Below are 18,641 nucleotides of genomic sequence, written 5' to 3'. Positions count from 1 at the left end.
AAGACGTTGTGTTTGGCAAACACCAAACACTGCACATCACAACAAACACACCCTCCCCACTGTGGAGCACGGTGGTGGCAGCATCATGCTGTGGGGATGCGTCTCAGTAATATGAAATGTGGCAAATCCTGGAGGACAATCTTATTGAGTCAACAAGAGAACTAGAGAGAAGATTTATTTTCCAGCAAGTCAATAACCAGCCCGTGGCAAAAGCTACACAGAAATGGTTTTAAAGACAACAAGGTAAATGTTCTGGAGTGGCAGAGTCAAAAACCCAGACCTCAATCCAGTAGAGAATTTGTGGCTGTTTGTGTGTGTTTTTGTCTTTTTTGTCAAAAAAGCCTAATTATATTGACCATTGCTGATTTATAAAATCAACAATAGGGTTAAACACCGTGAGCGTGAACACTTTTTATTGGTACTGTTAGTCTTGCACATTACAGAACAAGAGTAAATTAGCTTTTATTTCACACTAATCAATGCCATCCTTTTTGACCTTTTGTCTGTCATCATTTATTACATTCTTAGCTTTATAAACATTTCATCACAGAAAAAATACTGCAAAATGAAATCATGAACAACCCTTAGCTAATACCAGTAAAGACCAGTTTAATTACAGTTAGGATGTTATAACCATGCAGCAATCACCATCAGAACCCCATGATAGTAATGATGATGATGATGATGAAAGAATATTGATATTCTAACATTTCTTGGGTTCCCTGTCAGTCATGAGCCTACACTCCAGACTTATCTCCTCCACATGACTCCCTGGACTGTAAGAATGTAAGTGGGTTGGAAAGTCCTGTATTTATTTCTGAAATTTCATCAATTTATGATAGTAAGTAGTAGGATAGTATCAAGTAAAAAAAGTTAAGTTGTTTGAGCTCAGGAGAGCATGTATCCTGTAGCTTACAACTAAAGAAATGTCAGGATAAAAAAATACAGCAAAAGTCAAACATCTCATATTTTGACAGAATGTGGTTGCCTCCCTCTAGTGGTACACAACTGAAAACACAAGGGACTGGTTACTGCAAAGAGGTTATGACAAGTTTCTTGTTCAGAATTTGTGGATTTAGTTGTTTTGTCAATGATTGTATATCACATGACCGTCAAAAGCACTTATCTCCTGGTAATCTTAACTCTGAAATAAGAAATATTTCAGCTGACACACACAGGATCTTTCCAAAAAAGGGTTTTCTCCAAAGTTATTAGTTTTTTCTCTGTATTTGCCTCTGCTCTGGTTTAGTTTGTTATATAATCAAAAAAGATTCTCTTGTCCTCTCTAGATGGTGCTGGGAAAACTCAGTCATATGCTAGCTCATTAAAAATAGGCCAAAAGAAACAGGAACTCTATTGATATGGCAATATGTGAAAGTTCAGAGCTTCTGTGAGCAGTTTTAGTGTCTTATCAAACGGAGTAAGATCAATACTGATGAATCCGTATGACCTACTAAAGCAAACAAGACTCTTGGCAAATAGATAGACTATTTCAGTGTAGTTAGTTTTAAGAAAGCACAGGGTAGGTGTCTGGAGTTACCAGTGCGTTCAGAAACATTTACAATGAGTGATAAAGATGAGTTTGTTTGACCATAAGGGGCGTCAAACTGGCACAAACAGAAAGTTCCTTAAAGGAGCTTTAAGTTTTAAAGTAAAACTTTGTCATTTGGAAGAAGTATGGCTTAAAAATGAGAGTGCAAATAAATTATGGCCATGCAGGGATTAAACTGGTGCCAACTATAATATTTATGCATATTATAAACAAGCAGACCAAGCATACACTTAGGGCTGTCTCTAGTTGAAAGGAATCATTTTGGCTTACAGCAGATTTACGTGTGAGTTAGTTGTCTTTTGCTCCATGATTTTTTTCTAAGCAGTGTTTCCTCAACTTTTTTTTTCAAAGTCTCAGTTTTATGAGCTTAAAATTAGCTTTAGATTTGCTGCCGTCATGTGATTTGTGAATTTAAACAAAGCTTATTGATTTTTAAAGGCTTTCGTCTACATTTATTAGTTTGTTTCTAATATTTGAGGAAAAAGTGGGCATACAAAACATTACTAATACGACACACATACAAATTTTGCGTGGACAAAGGCTAAACTCCATAACATGTCACTAGGAACTGTCAAAAAGGATTTTCATGCACGAGTTATTACCCTGTCAACTGTGCCACATGCGCGCGCCACTGAGGGGACTGCGCACGCGTGTACCATTAACACTTTACTCGCCGTTCAGAACTTCTTCGCCGTATTCTTGGTGACGGAGAAAAACAAAGTGTCTTTTCGTTGTTTGTTAAAGTGAACTTAGAGACTGTGGACCATGTGCTGCTCGAGCTGACGCTTCGAGGGTGAGTAGTGTCGAGTTTAACTTTAGCTTCTTTAGGCTGTGAGCTGTTTTGTTATTGTTATCAAGTTGTTGACGGTTATCAGTGTTGAAGACTTCAGTGCAAGTGATTATGAAAGAGTTAAATATATTTGTAAACACAGTCGTAACACATTTCATATCGTTTATGAACACCCTTCGAAAGCAGTTGGTGATTTTTTAAATTTATTATTCGAAATATATCGACAGTGTTACCGTGCCGTTAAAAACACGTTATGTGTTTTTGGAACATTATGCTGCCTTTATGTCCAATACAGCTGTGTGCAAGTGCATAAGTGCGCAAGCGCAGTACGGAGGCTACGTCACTTACGTGGAGTTATGATTGGAGAGTACACGTGCAGAGGGTCCAGTGCACGTTCTCGTCAGGCTGCTTGCTGGCAGTTGTGTAATTAACCATGAATGAATGAGGCTCAGACTGTTTCTGTGAGGCTCAGCTGCCAGGAGGAACCAGCACGTGTCTGCAGGTGTGTGAGTACAAGTATATTCATATTGTTGGATAATGCAAATATTATATTATAGAAAAAATACGGCACAGTAGCTAAACGAGCGTGTTTGTCTAGAAATATGTTCCCTTTTTCCAGTGTTGGACAGAAAGCTTTACATATTTTCATGTAAAAAAAAAAAGAGAAAAGATTACTAATACAGTTAGAAAATTATTATTATGTTTATCGTTGTTATGCAAACAAAACTGACTTGGAAAACAAAGCTACAAAGCTACAATTCAACTAATGAATTAAATTTATATATGTTTATCACAGATTGACTGTAATAAAATCCATAACCTCTGTTGATAATAATATGTTGTTCCTTTAGTCCCACCAGACCATCAAATTTGCTCAACGTGATCAGTTTACTGTAAAATATAACTCTGTGTGATTTTTTTCTAATTTAGAAAGTCCATAACATAATCTTGGTACTTTTTAAATGTTATTTTATTATAGAGAATATACATAGTCCAGTATCCAAAGAATAAGTACAAAATCAGGTCACAACAGATGCACAATGAATACAATAGGATACAATCATCACTCATAAGTCCAACAAAATGTTCATCCCGCAATTGTTCTCCCTTTGATTTTACTTTAAACAAACTATAAACATCTGAATAGAGGATGTCACACTTACTTCATCACATTTATGATGTGTTCAGTAGTCAACTTTAACAACAGAGCAGGTCTGATCTCTGTAAAGAAATGTATAAGACCCATTTTGACCAAAGTCCCTTACATTTCTCTAACTGTAGCTTTATAGATAATATTAGTCTCTCCATAATGTACATTTCTTTAATACTTTTTAACCAGTCTTTAAGTGTTGGAGCATCAGGTGTAAACACTTCCTAGTCAGGACTTTCTTTCCTCCCAAAAGTAATATTCTCATTAGATAATTGTCTGCTGTAAATTCAATATTTAGTGCAATGGCACAGAAATACATTGTCAAGATTTGAAATACAGCTGGCAACATTACAACCACATAACCTCCAACAGTTTGTTGCAACATCTTGATGTCAAATCTTTTAGTGCCTTGTGCATGCTTTTATAAATAGAGTTTGACACCATCATTCATTAAAAGACTCATAAAATAAAATATACAATTAACAATCAAAAACTAACTTTTCAGGAAATCATACAGCAAAAAAGATGAGAGCAGATATAAAAGAATAAACCAAGGAGAAGACGCAGCAATGCGCCTTCATATAAAGACACTCAAGCCACAGAAAGTCTAAAAAGAGCTGCACGTTTGAGACTTGATTTGGGAGACTTGAGAAGAGAGAAAAATCTCTTTTTTGCATCTTGTTCTTACTTGTTGCTGCTTGCTTATAACTTTTTTCTAACTGCAATAACTTGGTTGTTTAAAAGTAATAGAAATGCCTTTTTTCATGTTTTCAGATGAGTAGGCTTTATTGCCTATACCATACAACTTTATTGGAGTTTTTTTAAACATTTGGGTTTTTTTTTATTTACACAAACACTTAGTGACAGATTATTTATCAAATTTATACTTCCTTCATGGAAACCCCTAGTTAGAGGGGACATTTGAAAATGCATCTTTATTATTAAACCTTTTGTCTTTTGAGAAAGAAGGCAACCGTTAGTTCATGTAGGACATGGGAGTCACATGCCCAGCTGCAATCTGCTGACTACCAGCTGATTCATCCATTGTCTCCCAACTCTCACAGCCAATCACAGCTCAAAAATGCAGCCTTTTGAAATATGTTTTCCTTATCTCTGATCCTTGCTTCATGTTTGTCGATAACACCACTCTGCTGCTATGCAGAGCTCCACCTTAACCTCCTGTCTAGCCTAATGCTTTTTTTGCAATATCATATTCACTTTAACACTTCCAAGGAGTAGATTTCAGACACACTAAATTTCAGCCAGCATTGTCATAATTATAACGATCTATCTCTGCTGAGGTTTTAGAAATGTGTTTCCTTAAAAGTCAAACCACACTGTTTGACATAAATTGCGAACAGCAGAACAGTCATAATACCACAGTTCAACTTCAGTTTAGAAATATGACATTTGAACTGTTGAATATCCACCGTGGCATGTAAACAACCTGGTGAACTATTTCACCAGTGACCATGAGAGTATCTCTTCATGGCTGATCCATGAACACATGACATCAGTCATTGTCAGAGTTCACCTTTCACCTGCATCTCACTCTCAAATAAGGTCAACATGTTGAGCAGCCTAGTCACACTTTCATGACAACCAGTGAATCTACTGGCCTGTAGGGAGTTAATCATTATCTCTGTTGGCAACTGCAGAGAACATCTGAGACCTGACCTGCTGATAAAGAACAGACATATCACCTGCTGTTATCTTCATGTTTTTTCAGTGTCATTTTCTATTTTTGCAGCTAAAAAATCTCTGAGACATGACAAAGAAGACTGAGCCCAAAGAAGAGGGCCAGAGCGATGAGGCCGAGGGTCCAGATGGAGGCTGGGGATGGGTGCTGGTGGGCGCCCTCTTCGTCAGCACCAGCCTTGTGTTCGGCCTGATGCGCAGCCTGGGAGTCTTCTTTGTGGAGTTTGTGCAATACTTCGAGGAGAGCGCTCAGGCCATCTCCTGGATCTCCTCCACAGGGCTGGCAGCTCAGCAGTTTTTCAGTGAGTCCAAGTATGAATGTGTTTTCTATAATCATGAATAAAAATACATATTTTGATGTAATATCTATATTAACTATTTATTTATAAAAGAAATCCAGTCACACAGGAGATGTAACTTAAGTGAGGCAGACTGCATTTTTGAAACATGTGCTCATTGAGGCTGCAACTCATTAACCCTTTAACATCTACCTTTACAGGCAGGTGGTCACTAACTGAGTGGGCAACTTCATCCATGGCGCAAAACAGTTTGACCTCAAAAGTAACTCTAATACCAGGAACTTGGGCAAAACTGCGTGTCAGACAACATTAAAACATGTAAACATAGTTTCCTCTTACTTTTAGTTCAGAAGCACCACAGCCACAGACATGCTGGGAAAACTCTTGCCAAGCTTTTCAAGTTATTTTTCAAAGTAGACTCTGTAGGCATCCAGTGAAAAGGAGAGCGTCAGGAGTATTTTCAGTATTTGTTGCACCCGTTAGGAGACATTGCCTCTGCATGTGCACAGTGTCACAGAACTTTAATGCCTCCATCTGTAGTCCATGGTCCCCTCACTCAGTACAGATGCTGTAGTAACCAAGGATTACCTGGAAATTCTCCCTCTATTCAGCAGCATGCATTGGAGTTTTTAGTGGAAAATTCTGGTTCCTGATAACAACAACAAAGAACTAAACTTAAAAGACTCAAGTATAAAGGCACACCACGCCTGCTGTCCCAACATTTAATCCATCAACAGACGCAGACAAAAGAACAAGTAATGACACATGCACACCTTGCAATACAAACCAATGTTTCTGGCCAGAGTTTTTAAAGTTTATTTGTTTTGGAACAGTTACTATAAAAATAGGAAAGCTAGATTAAATGTGTCCACAACAATATAGAATCGTGTGGACTTATTTTTCTTTTATTATATTTGAAACTATTTGATTGGATATTATTTACCATAAATATCATTTTTTATAGAGCAGCTTCAAGACAAGTTTAAGCAGACCAGAACTGACCCTTGGGGAATACCAATTCTGTTGTTTAAAAGAGATGGGTTTTTTTGGTCAGCATCCTCACACTGCTGTCTATTCTGAATGCCCTGAATACTGCAGGGATATCAACAAGGGCTGTTAATAAGTGTAAAAAGGGGGGATTCCCCTACCCAACAGAAAACAAAAGTTTAGAATAATGAAAAGTTTGGTTTTGAAAGCACAAGAAATTAGCAAGTCTTGTTCTAAAATAACTGTTGTGCTCTATTCTGAAGAGATAAGACTAATGGAGATGTGTTTGTGTTTTGTTTTGCAGGCCCTCTGGGTGCAGCACTGTGTAATGCGTATGATTCTCGGGTGGTGGTGATGACAGGGGGCTGTCTCGCCGGGCTCGGTCTCATACTGGCCTCTCAGGCCACCCGTCTGGTTCATCTGTACCTCACTATGGGTGTTATCTCTGGTAAACAATTAAAGCAGCTTATATCTGTTTACCCATTTATCTTTTGCCATAATTAACTGAAGTTAAACACATTTATCTCTATCAATCATTTCCTCCTCCAAGGTCTGGGCTGGGGGCTTGTCTTCACTCCTATGGTGGCTACAGTCATGGCGAACTTTACCCGCAGACGCACCTTGGCTTTAGGTCTAGCCTTCTCAAGCATTGGGCTATCCTCCTTTGCTTTCAACCCACTGTTTCAGTTTCTGGTGGAGATGTATGCATGGCGGGGGGCTCTGCTGATTCTTGGAGGGCTCAGTCTTAATATTGTGCCATGCGGGGCTCTCATAAGACCAAAAAAACGCTCAAAAGCACAGGAAAAGGTGAGACAGAACTGTCATCTACACCCTTTTGTACAAGCTTATGGGTGTTTTTTTCTCAGTTTTGGGATCAAAAGATTAAAAGATATTAAAAACTAGTTTTCTCAGCGGAGTTAAGGCTTTACATGGAAGTTAGCTGTTGATATAGAATTTAACTATTGCTGTGGCAGAGGTACATGTTAAGGTACATGCTGTTGTTAGGGGTACTGATGTTTGTTATTAAGTGAAGGTGAATCTCTTTATTTTCTTGTTTATCTTCCCTTTAGATTATCTCAGAGTCCAAGCAGTCACAAGCTTCTTTGCTACAACGAGTCTCCACCCACCTTGAGCTATCACTGCTCTTCGAGAGGCCTTACATCACCTACACACTAGCCGTAACGCTTCTAAATGTCGGCTACTTTGTGCCTTATTTTCACCTCGTCGCCCATAGCCGACTAACCGGCTTCTCTGAGTACCAGTCTGCTTTCGTCATGTCGGCTGCTGGTGCCACTGACATTCTTGGCCGTGTTGTTTCTGGCTGGTTCTCAGACCTAGGTCACTTCAGACTCATACATTTACTGAGCACGTGGACGACGCTCGCAGGAGTTTTTATCATGCTGCTCCCCGTAAGCTCTCTGTCTGGATCCTACTCGGCTCTGATGGTTATCAGTCTCCTCTACGGCTTCTGCTCTGGAGCACTGACCTCCCTGGTGTTCGCCGTTGTGCCCATGATTGTGGGTGTGGACCGGGTGATGGGGGCCCTTGGATTGCTGCAGCTCATAGAGAGTGGGGCAGGACTGCTCGGGGCTCCTCTGTCAGGTAGGACCACAGATACAGAATTATGTGTGCCATTTAGGTCAGTGTAGGTCGTGTCAACACAACCGACATCCATCCCTATAGAAAAATTAACAAACTGAGGCTAAAGTAGTCAAACATTACTTTGACTACTCAGGGTGAGTTAGTTGTCTTGTTCCTGAGTTCAAGGATGTAGAGCAGGTGTCTTGATTTAAACTCCTTTGTGGCACAACACGTGTGAAGATTCATTATGTGTGTTTTTATTTATTTGTAAATGTTTATATATTACCATAGTCTGACATAACACTTGTGAATTGGTATTCAGCACACATTAACCCAATATGCAGGGGTTTTGGTAGCCTAGTGTTCACGTCTGAGTGCCCCATATACATAGACTGTTGTCCTTTGAAGCCCAGCTCTAAATACAGCCTGTGGCTCCTCTCCTGAAAGTCATTCCCAACAATCTCTCTCCCAAGTTTCAAACTATTTGCTGTCCTATCCTATCTGAATAAAGGCATAGAAGCCTAAAAATAAAACTTTAAAACTGAAAAAATAAATGATGCTCAGCATTAGTTCATGCAGAACAGGGTAGTCACACGCCCAGCCATCACCAGCTGACAGTGGGCTGATCCCAATTATCAACTCCCAGCTCCCACAGCCAATCACAGCTCTTTCTCTCAACACAGTGGTCCATTTAAATATGATGTACTTCTCATTTATGCTGACGCACCACACTGCTGCTCCTGGCAAAGCTCAGTGTCCTCTACCCCAGCCTCCTCCTTTATAGCATAAAGCTTGTTGCGCCCTTATGTTAAGATTTATGCTAATATATATTAAGTGCTTTTGAAGTAATTTTATTGTATCAGTACACATTGTCATTAATGTATCCATCTATATGGTGGTTTCTAGTTGTACAGTCCCTGTAAAATAAAATGGTAAAATGAATGATCAGAGTGTTCCTGACTTTAGTAGAGTTAATGAAAGAAACTAAGCACAAAATAATGGAGCCATGTAAAAAAAATACAAATGAATGAAAAAAAGCAACAACAACAAAAAAAAAGGCTCATAAGTTTTTAGATCACTGTTAGTTACACCTTGTAGTATTGGTCATAATGTACTTATGCTGCAGTTTTTTTTCATTTATATGCAGATGACTGTCATTTATCACTCTGCTCATACACAGCATCAGGATCTCTGCTGTTTATATGAAGCCTTTGATACTGAACAGGACACTGTTAGAAATGATTTTAAGTCTAGGAAATACCAAAGTCATGTTTTTTTCAAACTCAAAGAAAAAGCCACTAAACTGGCCTTCTGTTACTACCTTACGTCTCTAAGGGTTGTGAGTCTGTGCCTTGGAAGTACGTTGGTTTTTGATTTATGATTCTGTGATTTTTAAGCTTCATATTGAGTGACTTGTGAAGACGTTAAAGCTGCAGCTGTTTTCTTTTATTTCAGGGGGAACTGGTTTCTGAAAATCTTTGTGAAAGTAGATAGAAGGTATTTGAGAAAAATGCACCAGGTTTTAGATGTTTTGACTTGGGGTTTGCTTGCTCAGTCATTATTTAGATCAGTAGTCCATGGACCAGACGGTTCATTTTAGATCAGCCTTAGTGGTTTACACAGATAATGAATGCTGGGTCCTTAATTGGCTGTGGCTCCAAAATGAGACAGCTTTAGTGTCTTCATTGGATCTAATCCAAATGCGGGGAAACAAAGGGGATGTTGTTGGATGCTCAGCTCTAACATGTACATAGCTGTTTCTAGTCTCTGTAAAGTAATGGTTTTTGTGATTTTTCCTAGACTTTTTGCACCTTTCCTGCATTTCTCTAAAATCACAAACTAATCTAGGTCCCTCTATGTAGTCAGTAGTTGTTGATTTAAACCTTAAAGTTTATGGTATTGTTAAAAAGACGATTTGCACTTTGCATCATGTTTAAACGTTTCTTACAATGGATCAGTTTTTTTTTAAGTCTGCCATGTTTCTGCATATATTTTAACCCAGAAACATTAACTGTTCTCAGACTTGTTTATCAGGCTCCAGGGGTTGTTCACATGAATTTTCATGGTTGCAAACTCATTTTTCTGGTTTTTCTGTAACCAAATGATTTTAAGGGATGTTGTTCTTGATTCATATGACTTTTAGGCTAATATGACCTGCAAGTCTCCTCTATATGTATTTGTCAATCAAAGCGTATTATATAGATAGACACAGCAATGTTTAGCTTTATTGTTTCTTATCAGTTTTATTTATGCTCTTTTAATGACATATCTCTAAACTCTAAAATGTTTGTGCTTTCTTCATATTTGTTTGAACTTATCATTGTCTCTACTTTGTCCCCTCAGGATTTCTCAAGGATGTCACAGGTAACTACATCGCCTCCTTCATGGTGGCGGGCAGTTTTCTCATTCTTGGTACGCTGACCATGGCCACCCTGCCTCACTACTTCTCCTGCAAAGATCCACCTTCTCCTCAAAGACAATCACAGGATGTTAAAGATAAGAGATTACATTCAGAGATGGAGCAGATGAACAGTTTGCCCTCTGACATGAGTCACTGAGGAGTTAAACAATCTGACAGGAGAATAAATGAGGCTCATAACCCATGAGACAGAGGGCTGAAGGATCAAGAGCCTAAATACTGGAGAAATCATCTGTTGTGCTGTTTGCATCCATACCTCACTGACCCAGAGCGCAGAAGGAAGCCTGCTGTGTAAACACGATCTGCATAAAGGAGCCACACCCAGTTACAGAAACCTCGGATTACGTATGCACTGTCTGCCTAAATGTAACATTTTTAACACTGTCAAGGAAAAGTGAACACATGGTTGCTTAGACGTACAGTAGGACGGCAAGCAGGATAGGAAACTTTGAAGTAAAATATGTTTTTGTTATTATTATTAATAGAGACTTGGGACTTTAAGGAGTTTGCCACAAAGTGAGATAAGAGAGTAAACTTGATCTGTTGAGTCTTAAGTCACAGCTTTCTGTGTTACGAAGCTGGCTCTCTTTTGCCCTAGCTAGATCAACCTTCATAAAGAAATGGAAGGAATATGGCGCATGTGTAAATCTGCCTTGATCAAGCTATCCTCACAAACTGAGCGACCGTGCAAGAAGGAGACAAGTGACAGAGGCAACCAAGACACCTATGACTACTCTGAGGGCGTTACAAACTTCAATGTCAATTGTCAATTGAAGGTTTTGACTTTTATACAGTGCAGTTTATAAAGAATAATAGGTTTAGCAATGTTTTCATGATTATCAGTCTTTTCTCACTTTAAATAATGACATAATATTTCAAACTCCTGTGAAGAACTTTCTGTTTGTGCCCTGCAAAGCTGATATCTTGTACATGTGAGTCTTCTAAACATGTCACTCAACATTAATTTCAGTTTTGGAAATAAATATAAAAGCCTGTTCAGCAGTGTTACTAATCTCCTTGCCTGACAGCCACCCCGACAGCAACAGAATCAGGCATAAGCTCATGAAGAGGTGACAGTGTTCATTGAAATATGTTTTATAACAGGAAGAAATAAGAAGTGTTGCCTGGTGGTAATATGCTTCCATTAGACATACAATTACTAAACGTTGAAAGAGGGTCAAGAGGAAGGGCTGAGGTGGTTTCTGAGGTGGTGTGATTCTAAGGACTCTTACTAGAAAGGGATAAACATGAGACTCAATGACCTTTGCCTTTAAAATCTAATCATTGAGTCTAAGTGAACAGTCTGAAGAAAGTCTTCTTAACGTATCGCATTCACAAAAAAGTCCTGGACAAACAGATGTACAAAAACATGACAACTATTGCCCTCATTTGTATGGAGGCATAACATAGTCCTCAGAGGAGCTTTAAGCAAAGAAAATGTCCTTTAAAGAAAAAAATCAAATACCTCTCACTCAGGACTTCCCATCTGTGCAGGCATACACGACTGTTATTTTTAAAGTAGGTTTTTTTAATCAAACATTACTTTTACAAGCTTTGTACTTTTACAAACCATAAACCCTGACGGTGTGTATAAATTAGAGATGTTTAGCGGAGAGAACATCAGAGGGAACACCTGGGTCACTGTGACCTGCTGTACCTGCCAGGTTGTGTTTATTCTGGCAGGTCATTGCAGTGGATAATTCAAGTGACCTGTTGTAATTTTATTAGCTTAAACACAGTGAACAAGGAGATCCCATAAAACAGAAAGGACGAAACAAATTATCCAGCTGACTGTGAATCAAACTTGTATCACTTCTCAATCATTTCTGTCACATGAACCTGTAGTTTGTTTAAATGTGGAATTTTACACTGAAACTTGATTAAAAATTATTTTGTTTAAACAAATCCCTTTTGTATTACTTGTGTTTCATTCTTATCTGGTTGAGTAAGTATGATCAGAAGCAACTACATCCTTGCAAATTTCATTACAAAATGATGGCGTCCTCTGCTGGGATAAATAGTCATTACACTCATGATCACAGTTAAACACACTTTTTCTTTTCAATTTTTGCTGTTTATTTGATCTTAATACAAATTTCAAGTACCACAAAAGAGATGGTGTCTAAAAATGTCCCAAAAGTTAAAAAGAAGAGTGTACATCACAATTTGGTGGAAAACATTTGACATAAAATCTTTTTGCATCACTTATCTCATTCCTGACAATGTTTTCTCTCCTTTACTCGTGTAAATAGACAACAGAAATGGCAGAGGAACAAAAAACAGCTCTTTAGCCTTAAGAAAATTACAGTTTAATTAGGAAATGTTGGCAGAGTGATGGTGTGAGCCTCTGCTGCTCATAAAGACGCCTCATGCTGCTCTCGTAAAGCTTTTCCCACTCAGACGTGATTATTCTGCTCTGACGTGTTCGCACAAAGAATTCACTGTTAGGAGCGTTTGTCTGCGCTGAAGTCAACACCAGCTGAGCGATGACTGAACATGTGGCAGGCAGCCAGGGATAGCCATGTGTGTTTGCTTGTGTTAATGTGCATGCTTGCGGTCGTGTTTTTTTCTATATATAAATGTGTATGTTTGAAATGATTGGGTGTGAACAAAGGAATGTACAGATGGTTAAGTTTTGGGGTCTGCACTGCGGCGTTTGAGCTTCTCAGGGTTGTTTGAGGCCATGTGTGAGAAGTCTCGGAAGATGTCCTGGTAGGTTTCGTCACCTGGAAATAAAAGAAGATGAGAAGATGAGTCTAAGTAATAGAGGCTTAAATATCCACTTTAAAATGAATGTAAACCTCAACATCTGCCTTTAAAGGCTACAAATTTTAAGAGAGGACAGTTTTACTGCTGAAAAAAAAAGGACTAGTTCCTTTAGCCCTAGAGCGAGAAGCATGCAACTTGAACACACACAACACGAAGGCATGCACATGCACTTTACCTCTGAGTTTGCAGCAGGTGGCACACTGCACAAGCAGATGAGACCAGCCGGACATCTCAGCAGGGCAGAAGGCAAAGAGGACAGACACAATGAAAAGGCACAGCACGTCAAAAACTGACCAGCAGTCGCAGGAAAAAAAGCGTCACGTTTCCATTCCTTCATGAGCCAGTTGTAAACCGAACACAATGGGTGTTATTATCCTCATGAAAGAATGGATTTTGCAGCATCAAAAGGAAACAAATGCAAACAAAACCCACTTTTAACCTCAAGCTTGAGGGCTCTTGGACCTGACTGGCTGCATGAAATTCTCATAAATAAACAGAAACATGGAATGTATTCACATAACAAACCCTAAGGTGTAACAGAGTTCAGGCTGAGTCACTATTCACAGAATAGCAGGAAAAAATCGTCCTTGAGAACCAAATCCAACATTGAATTTAGCTTACATAACTGAACTGAAAAAGACACCAAAACACTGTACAAAATCTGTATAAAAACACCACTTATATACAATAAAAAAAGCTAAAACAGGCCTAAAAAGGTCTTTTATATAGACATCTTTTTAAACTAAGTTTAACATAGGAGAAACCCACATGCAGCGCTCAACATTGACAGGATATGTCGAAATTTTGTGGGTCAAAGTGCAGCATGATGTGCGTTTCAGTTCAAAGTGCTTTAAAGAATGTCTCTCACATGTCTCTTCTTCTCTCACACGATCTTGCTCTTTCTCACTGTTTTACTCTGTGCTTCTTCATTTACAAGTCTTTGCTTTAATGCTCTCCCAGCAAAGACAGTTTTCTGTTAAATAATCTCACAAATGATGACGCATGTTTCCCTCACTGAAAGCGGGGATTATCTCTGATAAACATGAGTGATTTCTGATGCTTAACAACGTCACAAAAGCATCTTTTCCCATTTAGCTTTTAAAAAGTCATCTGTCTTTTGTCCTGGGATGATTTTATCCCCACTAATCGTTCTGCCCCCCCAGAGCCCAGCCGCTGATGTGGTTCTTTATAGCCTGGAGGCTCTTCCTCGTATGAGCCAGCCCCCCTCCTGTCCCGCCTGATAAACCCCCAGATCCCTGACCCCCTGAGTGACCTGATTGGCCAAACGCTCCGTCCATCTCCCTCATCTCCTTGTTCATCTTGGCGATCCGCAGCCTGCAATGGAGAAGGTCAGTAAGAAAAGCCGCTTTGGTTTCATGATTCTTGAAAGTGTTTCAGTCTCAAACACTCACAAAGTGACGATGTCAGCGTTGGCGGCCTCCACAGCGATTGTTATGGGGTCTTTCTGGTTTTTGTCTTTGGCGTTGTAGTCGGCGCCTCGCTTTAAGAACAGACAGACCAACCTGAGACAGCAAAGCGACAGAAAGGACAAAGAAAGTTTGTTAATTATGTGGGAAAATGAACACAACTTAAAGACATGACCCATAGATGTTAGGATAAAAGCCTACTTTCCACTGCAAGACCTTTTCAGGGGGCCCAGGAACCAATTCAGCAAGTCAAGAACTTTCAGATTTTAAGCACAGGCATTAAGGTAGACATGTTTTCAAAAATTACAACTAGCTCAAAATATATCTTACTCTAACCCTTTGCAACAGCCTGATCCTAGAATTAAAAAACAACACCAACACGGTCTGTATTGTAGTATACTGTATTAGGATCTGATAAGGGTAAAGATTTCCCTTCATGAAGTTTGTGATAAAAGCTGTTCAGCTGTAATCTTGCAAAGCAGATGGATACACCCGTTTCCTTGTTTCTCACTGGTGAATCTATCTTGCAAAGCTCCCATCTAAACCGTTTGGGCCCAGTTAAAAAAGTGACAGGACCAATCAGCATCGAGGGGCAGTGCTCTCAGGCGCAGTGGAGTCGTGACGTAAGCAAGCAAGAACAAGAGGCCGGTGCAATAATGGTGGAAGACATTAGCGTGGATGCTGCTGAAGTGCCAGTTCTCTCACAACTTGATGACATTTCTTCGTTAAAAGAAGAACAAAGAACAGCAGTGAGTTGTTTTCTTTTCAAAAACAGCAAAAGTCATGTACTGACATGTCTATAGTTGCCATGGTTTGCGTTATGCAGCTCCATATGGAGTTTATTCCTCAGTACACACGTGCACCTCAGTAGCGGTGACGACGTCACGTGTAATGTTGCTCTAAATTGGCCTGTAAATATGTGATGGACAGAACATTCATCCAATCACCCTCCGAGTTTTTTTCAAAGGCTCTGCCCTTTCCCAAACGCTGTATATCGAAGGTTTTCCAGATGGATGTGTGAAACACATCCATCTGGCATGTCAGGTTAGTTTAGCTGCTCTCCTGTGTCAAAATGTTATGACAGGATAGCAGAAATAGTACTAATAACTTTTAATCAATAAATCCTCGCTCCTGACAAAACCGTCCAAAACCTAAGCTCCTCACCTGTGCTCTACAAAAGTCTGTAATGTGATCCTAGCTTGCTGAGATAAGACTCAGATCCTTCCTTAACTTTTTAACAAACAGGTAGGACTCAGTGAAATAATAGCTTCCATATTAGATTTTCCTTCTTATATAGAAGCCAGGCCCTTTAGACAAAGGTTTATTCACTGTTGTGAAACCACATCAGCCGACTTTCTTTAAAATCACCTACAAATCATGTCAGCAGCAAAAAGATGTTTAAAGATAAAAAAACGTTCTCAAGACGAGCTGTTAAAAGTCTTCATTTTGAGATTTCAGAGACTTCTTTGTGTTTTCTCTCAATTCATCACTTCCTTTGTGCTGAGATGTTCCAACAAACACAACAGCATGCTGTCATTAGAGGAGACTGAGTGGATCTATTTCGCTTTGTTAATGGTTCTGGGCACCATGCCCGAAGGCTTAAGTAGATTTTCTTTGAGTGTGTTTATGAAGTAGCGTCTTTATATTTCCTGCACTAGAAAGTCCTTCCTGAGAACACAACCTTTGTCAGTGTGTAATTTTGTTAGCATGCACTTGGTTGTTTTTTTTGTTTTTTTGTGTTTAATCAGTTATTCCTATTAGTGGACGGACTTGTTCCTTTAGAATTACATGCTGTTTGTTAACACTGCTCGTGACAGCCTTTTAAACCAAAAAGTTGTCCTTTTTTTTTTTCAACATCTTATTATTCAGCTTTTATTACCTCCTCCCATTTTGTTAGTCAGCTGAAAATTCTCTTGTGTCTCCTTTAAGCTCAGGTCTTCTACCAGTGACCTGGGAGCCTGAGTGTTCTGCATAGTGTCTTAACTGTTTCTAGAAGTGTGCCCTTCTGGACAGATCTCAGATGTTGTTCCTTGCATCTGTATGAGCCCAGTTTGGGGGTTAAAGTGGTAAGACTGGTAATGCAGTTGCCTTTACTTCTCATATCTTCTTTGGCATTCTCAAGCCAAAGAAGATTTCTCAAGCTTCTTGTGCTACTTCTTTCTGATGTTGCTACCTTCTTCTGCTGTTTATCCACTTACACCGTATCTGGTTGTTTAGCCACCACCTATTTGTTAGTTTGGATCTGGAGGTCCCACAAGACCTTGGCTCAGGTCTCGACCACCTTTAGGGGTGTCTTCTACCTTGATCCCGGGACCTCCAGCCCTTAGTCGGCACAGATATCCCTGTGTACTACGCCAGCCGCTTAGTTATGGCGTTCCATGGATGCCTTGCCTGCCACCATCTTACACCCTGCTGTGATGTGCTGCACTCTCTCAGGGGCATCCTGCACAGTCTGCACCTGGGGTCCTGTCTGATGTGATAGACCCCCGCCTCTATCTATCTTGCGTTTAGGACCTGTTCTTGTGCGGCCATGGTAAGTGCCTCTGTGCTGTTCTTCAGCCAAGCACTTCCTCAAACTGTTGGTTGGGGTACATGCCTTGTCCTCTCTCTTGAAGTCCCTTTGGACATACTTCTTTCATCCCTCAGCTCCCCCCATCTCTCTTGCCTCCACACTTCACCCCTTCCTACTGTCTTGTTTCACTAGCAGGTCTTTAAAAAGGTAGAGTCAGCAAAAGACAAGGGTTGATAAATATCCAATCACTTCTACAGTATGTTACAATATGGATCTCAAAGTTGATTTGGCAGTTATCCGTTTGTCTTCTTAGACTAAACAAGGTCTTTTCTTTTGTCTCTGTTGATTCTCTTTCAGTCATATTCTTATGATGACACTATCATTATGCCCCTAGACACCACACCCCTGAGTGGTTGGAGCCTTTGCTCTTACACTACATGATGGCAGGGCTAATGGTTTGAGGGAGGGAGCAATTCACTATATAAATAACATATAAAAAATGTTAGGAAAACAAACAATCAGCAGGAAGCACTGTCCCATTAGCATGAATGCAGAGCTAAAAAACCCAGAGGGAGTTTCATTCCACTCTCTCTTTATGTTGTCATTACTCTTCCCGACATCAAGTATATTACATTTTTGCAATATCCTATTCAAATTGATGCATATCTTACAATTATTAGAAAACTCAAGTAAAAATGTACAAAACAATTTGTAAACATTTCTAAATACATATTTCTTCAACTTTTGTCTAAATCTTTTTCTGGCTTTATTTCATTTCATGTCATCACTAGAGAAAGGAATTAAATTATGTACACATTTCTTTCCAATCAGATACTATATATTTGATAACAGCCGTAGGCAAGAGGGAGGGGCAGTTTGAGAGAGCCAAAGAAAAAGTCTAAATTTACTAATGCGGTGTGTTGTGTTTGTGAAAGCATATCCTACCCAGTATGACCAAGGATGGTGGCGTGATGGAGTGGTCCCCTCCCGTTGCTGTCCACCTGGTTGACATTAGCCCCGTTCTGCAGCAGGAACTCACAGGCAGCCAGAGCATTCTGGTTAAGATACAGGAATATAGGAATATAGCTTGATCAATCAAAATAATAACAAAAGATGACCTTACGACAATACACAGACTGTACCAACTAAAAATTAAAGTCCCTTTAAAGTGAAACCTGTACTTTGTGTCTCAGTACACTAGAAAGTTAGGAATTAGGTTGATGTAAACATATGAAAACACTGAGATCTACGGGTGACTGAATTTTTAAAACTGAGCCCTTCAGAAGGTTGTTCACCTCTTTCCTAGGGGTCCATGACATCACCAGTCTTGATGGGGAAATACCCCGTCCCCCTAATTCTACAATTATATAAAATTTGTACCAGAAAACAGTAAATCTAACCCCCAACTTCTGTCTCTCTGCTCTGGCACAGTCAAGCAGCAGAGCTCTGATCAGAAG

At 39.5% G+C, this 18,641-nt stretch overlaps 2 protein-coding genes across 6 annotated transcripts in view; one reads left to right on the top strand and one right to left on the bottom strand.

Moving 5' to 3' along the window:
- The first annotated feature begins 2,227 nt into the window (after positions 1 to 2,227).
- Positions 2,228 to 12,396, top strand: slc16a13 (solute carrier family 16 member 13). Of its 4 annotated transcripts, XM_041779219.1 has the most exons (7): positions 2,228 to 2,345; positions 2,638 to 2,844; positions 5,243 to 5,492; positions 6,781 to 6,924; positions 7,027 to 7,283; positions 7,547 to 8,078; positions 10,401 to 12,396. In XM_041779219.1, exons 3-7 carry the CDS (start codon positions 5,261 to 5,263, stop codon positions 10,613 to 10,615), a joined length of 1,380 nt encoding a protein of 459 aa, XP_041635153.1. In that variant the 5' UTR covers positions 2,228 to 2,345; positions 2,638 to 2,844; positions 5,243 to 5,260; the 3' UTR covers positions 10,616 to 12,396. The 4 variants fall into 4 exon arrangements, with proteins under 4 accessions (XP_041635153.1, XP_041635155.1, XP_041635152.1 ...); XM_041779221.1 differs by lacking the exon at positions 2,638 to 2,844 and having other exon boundaries at positions 2,229 to 2,345; XM_041779218.1 differs by having other exon boundaries at positions 2,237 to 2,844.
- A 143-nt stretch (positions 12,397 to 12,539) lies between these two features.
- acap1 (ArfGAP with coiled-coil, ankyrin repeat and PH domains 1) overlaps positions 12,540 to 18,641 on the bottom strand; it is a 32,779-nt gene continuing 26,677 nt past the window's right edge. Inside the window, exons 20-23 of one of the 2 annotated variants that reach the window (XR_005991464.1) lie at positions 18,130 to 18,239; positions 14,658 to 14,768; positions 13,421 to 14,580; positions 12,540 to 13,202 (exon numbers count right to left, since the gene is read on the bottom strand). Coding sequence is in view for 1 of the 2 variants with exons in the window: in XM_041779217.1 (XP_041635151.1) it covers positions 13,105 to 13,202; positions 14,519 to 14,580; positions 14,658 to 14,768; positions 18,130 to 18,239 (381 nt within the window). In the remaining variant the exon portion in view is untranslated. The remainder of the gene's footprint in view (positions 13,203 to 13,420; positions 14,581 to 14,657; positions 14,769 to 18,129; positions 18,240 to 18,641) is intronic. The other variant, XM_041779217.1, reaches the window with a different exon arrangement.

This window comes from Cheilinus undulatus, linkage group 22 (genome assembly GCF_018320785.1).
Source record: "Cheilinus undulatus linkage group 22, ASM1832078v1, whole genome shotgun sequence".
NCBI classification, from domain to species: Eukaryota; Metazoa; Chordata; class Actinopteri; order Labriformes; family Labridae; genus Cheilinus; species Cheilinus undulatus.
The sequence above is the reverse complement of the archived record's forward strand: the minus strand, read 5'-3'. Positions and strand labels throughout refer to the sequence as shown.

Bases quoted from the DNA above. Each gene is read 5' to 3' on its own strand.
- slc16a13 (XM_041779219.1), top strand. From the start codon at position 5,261: ATGACAAAGAAGACTGAGCCCAAAGAAGAGGGCCAGAGCGATGAGGCC. The intron at 6,925-7,026 runs GTAAACAATTAA...TCCTCCTCCAAG, and splicing joins CACTATGGGTGTTATCTCTG to GTCTGGGCTGGGGGCTTGTC. The intron at 8,079-10,400 runs GTAGGACCACAG...TTGTCCCCTCAG, and splicing joins GCTCGGGGCTCCTCTGTCAG to GATTTCTCAAGGATGTCACA.